At 47.5% G+C, this 8,489-nt stretch overlaps 1 protein-coding gene across 1 annotated transcript; it reads right to left on the bottom strand.

Moving 5' to 3' along the window:
• Positions 1-1,054: 1,054 nt before the first annotated feature.
• On the bottom strand, positions 1,055-8,127 carry LOC144488563 (mastermind-like protein 2; the record flags this gene model as incomplete). Its single annotated transcript, XM_078206623.1, has 2 exons — positions 8,011-8,127; positions 1,055-2,482 (listed from the first exon to the last, which is right to left on the bottom strand). Coding segments are annotated over exons 1-2 (1,545 nt in total), but the record flags the coding sequence as incomplete, so codon positions are not given.
• Positions 8,128-8,489: the final 362 nt, after the last annotated feature.

The raw sequence follows: 8,489 nt of genomic DNA, 5'->3' as shown, positions 1-8,489 counted from the left end.
ATGCGAGGTAGGTCCATTCAGAAGTCTGAGGGCAGCAGGGAAGAAGCTGTTCTTGAGTCAGTTGGGACATGTCCTCAGACTTTTGTATCTTTTTCCTGATGGAAGAAGGTGGAAGAGAGTATGTCCAGGGTGCGTGGGCCCTTGATTATGCTGGCTGCTTTCCCAAGGCAGCGGGGAGTGTTGATTGGTCATGTTAAATTGTCCCTTAGGGTCAGGGGGATTAGCAAGGTAAATACATGGGGTTATGGGGATAGGACCTGGGTGGGATTGTTGTTGGAACAGGCTCGATGGGCCGAATGTCTTGCTTCTGCACTGTCGGGATTCTATGAAAAAAAATAGATTTTGGCCAAACCATAGTTCCCAGGGCAAGCTTGACAAGCAAGAGAGGGAGAAGGGAGTAGAGGGTTATGATGCTGGAATTAGATGAGGAAAGGTAGGAGGAGCCATCAGTGGAGTGTAAGTACTGGCATGGACAGGTTGGGCCAATTGGTCTCTTTCTGTATCATCCTGTGCAAAATCTAGCTCACAACTGATAAAAAGTTTAAAGTGTGTTTATTATTAGTGTCACAAGTAGGCGTACATTAACACTGCAATGAAGTTACTGTGTAAATCCCCACTGGCTCCTAACAAGATTCACACCTGATGGTTGCTCGCTCAAGAGGAACATTCTCCTCCCTCCACAAGAACTAACGGTCTCCAGCGAACACGGCACAGGCATTCTTCAAAGACATTATTTTCATACACACAAACATACAAATACATACAGGAGTAGGCCATTCGGCCCCTCGAGCCTCCTGCGCCTCTGAGTAAGATCATGATGGATCTAATTGTAACCTCAACTCCACGTTCAACCAACCCCCCAACAGCGAGCATTCTCAATGTAGAAAAGGCCTCTCATTCCGGAGAATGATTTGAAGACAGCTGTCAAGTACCTCTCGGAATTTCTATCTTCTAAGCCAAGAATTCCAGAGGACTACTTGCCGTCGATTGGTTCAGGGAGGTACAAATATGAATACAATTCATACGTAGCAATTAGTTTTTAAAACAATCTTACCGGTGACTGCTGAAGGGTGTTCTGTAGCCTCATTTGCTGCATGCGTAGTTTGTTGCGGAATTGCAGCTGTAGACTGCTTGGCTGCTGAGTGGGCCCGGGTTGCGGAGGTTGCTGCACCGCTGAGTTTGGCTGCTGCATGTAATGCACCACTGAGGGCTGGCTCTGGCTGCCAGCCACTTGCGGCATCTTCTGCGCGGATAGGTCAGGGTCAAAATGGGACAGTGGCTTGGTGTTGCTAAAGGAAAGCTGCTCCGAAGGTATGGAGTTCTCATTCACGGCAGCCTGGCTCAAACCCGCTTGCTGCTGCTGTTGCTGCGCCTGCTGCTGCACCATCATGGGCAGACGGTTAGGTTGGCTGGACGGCGCTTTGCTGTAGAGGTAACTCTGCATGGCGTTGCCCGAGGGAGGAATGTTGGCCAGCATCGCACTGGGAGGGCTGAACGGCTGCTGGTGCAGGGAGGGGCTGGGAAGTTTGTCCGGTCGGTAGGGTGGGGAAGGTCCAGAGGAAGGGACTGGGGGCCAGTTTGTCGCCTGACCCTGCTGTGGGTGGGGCTGTTGGGAAACGGAACGCTGATGCTGGCTGGCGGCTATCTTCTTCAGCTGCTGTGCGTGCGACAACTCATGCCAGTTGGTCCCAACGCGGTTGGCGCTGGTGCCCGTCAACAAAGGCGGCTGGGCCTGGCTGGGAGCTTGGTTCTGAGATGCTGATGACATGGGCAATGGCATGGGATTGGGTGGAGCTGGCAATGGATACGATGTACCTGTCGAGGGGGGCCTCCGCTGAGGAGACCCCCCTGGTGCCTGATTGTAACTGGGAGAAAACTCTCGGTTCGGTATGGCATTCTCCAGATGGGAAGCTCCTTGAGGAGATGGCTTCCTAGTGCTGCTCTGACTTGTTTGGACAAGCCCCAGGTTCAGGGGGTCGCTCCTGTTGGTCAGAATGTCAAGTTCATTCAGGGGAGGGTTGGGCATATTTGTCAATTCCTCCAACAGATCCTCCAAGTCCTGATCCATCGTTTGCATATTGTTGACTCCTTTGGAGTCAAACGAGAACATGTTGTGTCCATCCCCCACAGTGGGTTTCATCTCAGCGCTGGAGGTCACAGCAAATTGTGAGCTAATGTCACTGCCGTTCACTTGGTTGCTACCCATGAGGCCTGCATTGGCACCTGGTGCAACACAACCCAAAGATGGCCCCATGGAGGGAGGAGTCTGCAGGGCCTGGCTGCGATGCCCAATGAGGGAGGAGGTTTGCACATCTGGGCGAAGGACACTGGAGGTGTCGCCCTGACCCATTGGAAGACTGACATCTTCGAGGTAAATCCTTTTAACCTCGCTGGAGAAGGCGCCATCAGAAAGTTCATTGATTTTGTCGTGATTGGCGGGGGAGCCACTGCTTTCCAACTTTCTCTTTATCGATCCTTGGAGCTGAAACAAAGAAAAGGATGATGTGAGAGGCTATGTCAAGTCTGGAGCAGGAACATACAACACAAGGTAAAATGATCCATCATTACTTATGAACAAAACAAAGAACAAAGAACAGTACAGCACAGGAAACAGGCCCTTCGGCCCTCCAAGCCTGTGCCGCTCCTTGGTCCAACTAGACCAATCGTTTGTATCCCTCCATTCCCAGGCTGCTCATGTGACTATCCAGGTAAGTCTTAAACGATGTCAGCGTGCCTGCCTCCACCACCCTACTTGGCAGCGCATTCCAGGCCCCCACCACCCTCTGTGTAAAAAACGTCCCTCTGATGTCTGAGTTATACTTCGCCCCTCTCAGCTTGAGCCCGTGACCCCTCGTGATCGTCACCTCCGACCTGGGAAAAAGCTTCCCACTGTTCACCCTATCTATACCCTTCATAATCTTGTATACCTCTATTAGATCTCCCCTCATTCTCCGTCTTTCCAAGGAGAACAACCCCAGTCTACCCAATCTCTCCTCATAGCTAAGACCCTCCATACCAGGCAACATCCTGGTAAACCTTCTCTGCACTCTCTCCAATGCCTCCACGTCCTTCTGGTAGTGCGGCGACCAGAACTGAAGCTCAAATTGGTCTGAAAAGAGTAATCTGCTGCAAGAATTCATGATGCTTTCCCGTTCTCACAGGTTAAATCCTTTATCAGTTATGTCTGCTGCCTCGGCCAACTAACACACTAAACATCCTCTACAACAAGGGGCCACTGTTTATCAACTGGGTAAACAAATTCAACTCAGCAGCAAAAATCCTTGATTTTACAGGACAAAGTTATGTAATTATTAGACAATCTGTACCAGATGACAGGAACACACAAAAAAGATGCACATAGAGCAAACAAAGGCCATTAAAAATGGGTCATACTTAACACAACCTCAAACACAAAGTCAATTATTGGCAAGGAACCAAGTCAATACTTCATACCAATAAAATGGATAACAAGGGGAACAGCACCAAGAGACTGAACTCCCCATAGCGAGTTTTTCGAGCAAGAAAACTCTGGCCCCATATTGCTGTTCCGAGTCATCAAATCCCTACAGTGCAGAAGGAGGCCATTTGGCGCATCGAGCCTGTACCGACAACAATCCCACCCAGGCCCTACCCCCATAACCCCATGTATTACCCTGCTAGTCCCTTTGACACTAAAGGGCAATTTAGCATGGCCAATTCACCTCCCCTCACATCTTTACTGTGGGAGGAAAGTGGAGCACCCGGAAGAAACCCACGCAGACACAGGGAGAACGTGCAAACTCCACACAGTCACCCAAGGCCGGAATTGAATCCGGGTCCCTGGAGCTGTGAGGCAGCAGTGCTAACCACTGTGCCACCCCAAAGGTAAAGTTGCCAGAGTCCCAGGGGGTCATAAGATGCTGTTCCCCTTTTTTGAGAGGGAGAGCTGATTGGTGGTGATTTAACCTGAGGATCACAACACCTCAGGTGAGGGGTAAGGTTGAGAAGGCGGGACCTTAATGGATAACCTCAGCCGGTACGGGAATTGAACCCATGCTGTTGGCGACCCTCTTCATCACTAACCAGCCATCCAGCCAACTGAGCTAACCGACTCTTGCTGTTGAGGGAGGAACTAACCTATCTTTGAAAAGGAAGAATGGTTAAACACTTGGAGTGGACACTTGTTACGGGACAGAGCAGGACACTGGGATTCTTTTTGGAGAGCTCTAACAAAGAGTTGGCAAGCACACAATGGGCCAAATGGCCTCCATTTGTGCTGTAAACCTCTGCAGCTCCCTGTATTCACAAAATTCATTGTAGATACTTTCAGGAATCTCAAGGTTCATTTACACAATTGTGGAGTGGCATCACGATGCAGTGGGCAATTTCCAACTCAGCATGTAACTGGAGTGAGTCTAACTAACAGGAGGAAATCTTGCTCCGAGCCACATCAGCCTCGATTTACACGACACAAGTTTCATGTTGAGTTTAGAGTGAAGTGCAAGGAGACTTGGTATTCTATATCTATGTTTGTGACTGATTCATTAAAGGACCAAGGGATTAACTAAGAAGGAGAAAAGAGTAGGAGAGTAAGCTTGCAGGGAACATAAAAACGGATGTATTTGAAGAGAAAGATTGGTGAAGACAAATGTAGGTCCCTTACAGTCAGAAACAGGTGAATTTATAATGGGGAACAAAGAAATGGTTGACCAACTAAATACATACTTTGGTTCTGTCTTCACAAAGAAGGACACAAAGAAAATATCAGAAATGTTGGGAAACACGGCGTTTAGGGAGAGGGTGGATCTAAATGAAATCAGTATTAGTAGAGAAATGGTGTTGGGAAAATTGATGGGATTGAAGGCAGCTAAATCCCCAGGGCCTGATTTCTACATCCCAGAGTTTTTAAGGAAATGGCCCGAGAAATAATAAAGTAAAGTAAAGTAAAGCAAAGTTTATTAATTAGTCAGAAGTAGGCTTACATTAACACTACAATGAAGATACTGTGAAAATCCTCTCGTCGCCACACTCTGGCGCCTGTTCGGGTACACTGAGGGAGACAATGGATGCACTGGTGGTCATCTTCCAAGATTCTATCGTCTCTGGGACAGTTCCTATGGATTGGAGGGTAGCTAATGTAATCTTATTATTTAAGAAGGGAGGTAGAGAGAAAGTAGGGAATGATAGACCAGTCTATCTGACATCAGTAGTGAGGAAAATTCTAGAACACTTGGAAAACAGGAGCAGAATCAGACAGTCAGCATCAATTTATGAAAGTGAAACCATGCTTATCAAATCTACTGGAATTCTTCGAGGATGTTATTAGTAGAGATGATGAGGGAGAGCCAGTGGGTGTGGTTTACTTGGACTTTTAGAAGGCTTTCGACAAAGTCCCACATAAGAGATTATTGTATAAAAGGAAAGAACATGGGATTGGGGGCAGTGCATTGAGATGGATAGAAAACTGGTTGGCAGACAGGACACAAAGAGTAGGAATAAACGGGTCTTTTTTCAAATGGCAGGCAGTGACTATTGGGGTATTGCAGGGATTGGTGCTGGATCCCCTTATCTGAGGAAGGATGCTCTTGCTATAGAACTACCACAGAAAGTAGTTGAGGCCAAAGCACTGTATGTTTCAAGAAGGAGTCAGAGATAGCACTTGGGGCGAAAAGGAACGAAGCATTTGGGGGGGAAGGCGGGATTAGGCTATTGAGTTGGATGATCAGCCATGATCATCATGAATGGCAGAGCAGACTCGAGGACTGATTGGCCTCGTCCTGATCCTCTTTCTATGTTTCTACATTACTGTCTGCATGATGTTCCTCCGCTCTCTCTGACCCTGTGCTACCACTCACATTGGTGAATATTAGAATGGAAAAGAAACAGTTTCACACATCAATTTAAAGTTAGAGGTCGTGATTTTTCCCATTGTCTCAGTTGATTCATCAACTAAAGAAGGAGGGCAGGCAACCAACAACTCCTATTTCCATTTAGATTGCACTTTTAGTGGAGGTGTTTGAAAGAGGAGGTGGGAAGAAACTATTTCCAATGGGCAGAAGGGTCTGCAGCCAGAAATACAGATTTAAGATAATTGTCATTTTTTTTAAAAAACAAAGCAACACAGTGGGCGCAATGCTCCCAAAGAATTGCTAAGTGCTGTCCCTGGCAGGAAAAGCAGTGAGATTCCTGCAAGGTGGGTAGGTGTGATCTAGATCATAATCCATCCACGTTTGGCCACTTTGTGGGAGCCTGGGAACGTCCCTGCTGGGAAAGGGATGTGCGGGACCCAAAGAGGGTGGCAAGGCTGGTTCCTCAGAGATTGGGGCACTGCAATGCCAGCAGTGCCATGGTGCCGGGGGTATCGCCATGTCCAATCACCTCCACTGAGTTGTTACGAACTGGAATGCACTTTTTCTTATTCATTCATGAGACATGGGCGTTGCTGGTTGGGCCAGCGTTTATTGCCCATCCCTACTTGCCCTTGAGAAGGTGGTGGTGAGCTGCCTTCTTGAATCGCTGCAGTCCATGTGCTGTGGGTTGACCCATAAAGCCGTTAGGGAGGGAATTCCAGGATTTTGACCGAGGGAGTGAAAAGGAATGGAGATATATTTCCAAGTCAGGATGGTGAGTGGCTTGGAGAGGAACTTGCAGGTGGTGGTGTTCCCATGTATCTGCTGCCCTTGTCCTTCTAGATGGAAGTGGGCGTGGGTTTGAAAGGTGCTGTCTAAGGATCTTTGGTGAATTGCTGCATTGCATCTTGTAGATAGTACACACTGCTGCTACTGAGCGTCAGTGGTGGAGGGAGTGGATGTTTGTGGATGTGGTGCCAATCAAGGGGGCTGCTTTGTCCTGAAAAGGCAATGGAAGCAGAGTCAATCGTAACTTTCCAAAGCAAACCGGATAGATACTGGAAAAGGAGACTTTTGCAGGGCTGTAGCGGGAGAGCTGGGGGACTGAGACTAATTGTATCGCAATTTTAAAGAGCCAGTATGGACACAAGGGGCCAAATGATCTCATTCTGTGCAATTTGATTCGACCTTTGAAGATAGAGAAACATCCCAATGCACCAGAACCCCCAAGGCACCAGAACCAGTTACTCACTCTGTTGTTAGCATTCTAACTGGCCTCCAGGAAGCAGACAAGCTCATCCTGGTTAACTTTAGAGAAGCACCTCACCTTTGTTCAACACCCCCCACGGATAATCTGGCAAAGATTAGGAACCCGGCAGGTAGGAAACCAACACAATTACAAACATCACCAATTCACTGCATTCTGCAGAATAAAGATCTGATTTGAATATCAGTCCTAATTTTCACACTCAAGTTAAAACCAATCCTGTCATAAAGGTTTACAGCATGGAAACAAGCCCTTCGGTCCAACTTGTCCATGCCACCTTTTTTTTTTAAACACTAAGCTGGTCCCAATTGCCCGCATTTGGCCCACATCCCTCGATACCCATTCTGCTCATGTAACTGTCTAAATGTTTTTTTAAAAGTTAGCATGAATTTAGCATGTCATAACAATGCACTGTTCCTCAATTCCAGTTACTACTGCCATCTGAAAGGCCTCTTGCAGCAGAAAACCATCTCGATGGTTAAAGTATTGCCAATACTGCGAATTCAAATACCCTTTTGTGACCTTAAATGCCAAGGCAATATTTTAAAAGCTGCCCAATATTTCCCTTTTGACCAGGTTTTAAAAAAGGCTAAAAGTTTATTTACTAGTGTCACATGTAGGCTTACATTAACACTGCAATGAAGTTACTCTGAAAATACCCTAGTCGCCACACTGCGGCGCCTGTTCTGGTACACTGAGGGAGAATTTAGCACGGCCAATGCACCTAACCAGCACGTCTTTCAGACTGTGGGAGGAAACCGGAGCATTCGGAGGAAACCCATGCAGACATGGGGAGAACGTGCAGACTCTGCACAGACAGTGACCCAAGGTGGGAATCGAACCTGGGTCCCTGGCACTGTGAGGTAGCAGTGCTAACCACTGTGCCACCTTCACATTGACCCCGCCAAACCTCACCATAATCTTAAAGACTTCTGTCAGGTCACCCCCCTCCAGCCTCCTCTTTTCTAGGAGAAAGACTCTTGGGTTGATCAGACTATCTCGATCGGTATAACCGTTCTGTTCTGGTATCATTCTTGTGAATCTATTTTAAACTTTTGCCAGCACCTTTACATCCTCTTGTCAATATAGAGGCCAGAGGTGTGCACTGTACATGATGGAATCTCAAACATTGACGAGACAGAGTACAGGAAGGGGATAGAGAATCTGGTGAACTGGTGCGATGACAATAATCTCTCCCTCAATGTCAGTAGAACGAAGGAGATAGTCATCGACTTCAGGAAGCATAGTGGAGAACATGCCCCTGTCTACATCAATAGCGATGAAGTAGAGATGGTCGAGAGATTCAAATTTCTAGGTGTCCAGGTCACCAGCAATCTGTCCTGGTCCCCCCACACCGACACTATAGTTAAGAAAATCCACTAGCGCCTCTACTT

This window comes from Mustelus asterias, unplaced genomic scaffold, assembly GCF_964213995.1.
Source record: "Mustelus asterias unplaced genomic scaffold, sMusAst1.hap1.1 HAP1_SCAFFOLD_1666, whole genome shotgun sequence".
Lineage (NCBI taxonomy): Eukaryota > Metazoa > Chordata > Chondrichthyes > Carcharhiniformes > Triakidae > Mustelus > Mustelus asterias.
Note: the sequence above shows the minus strand (reverse complement) of the source record. Positions and strands in the feature narration are given on the sequence as shown.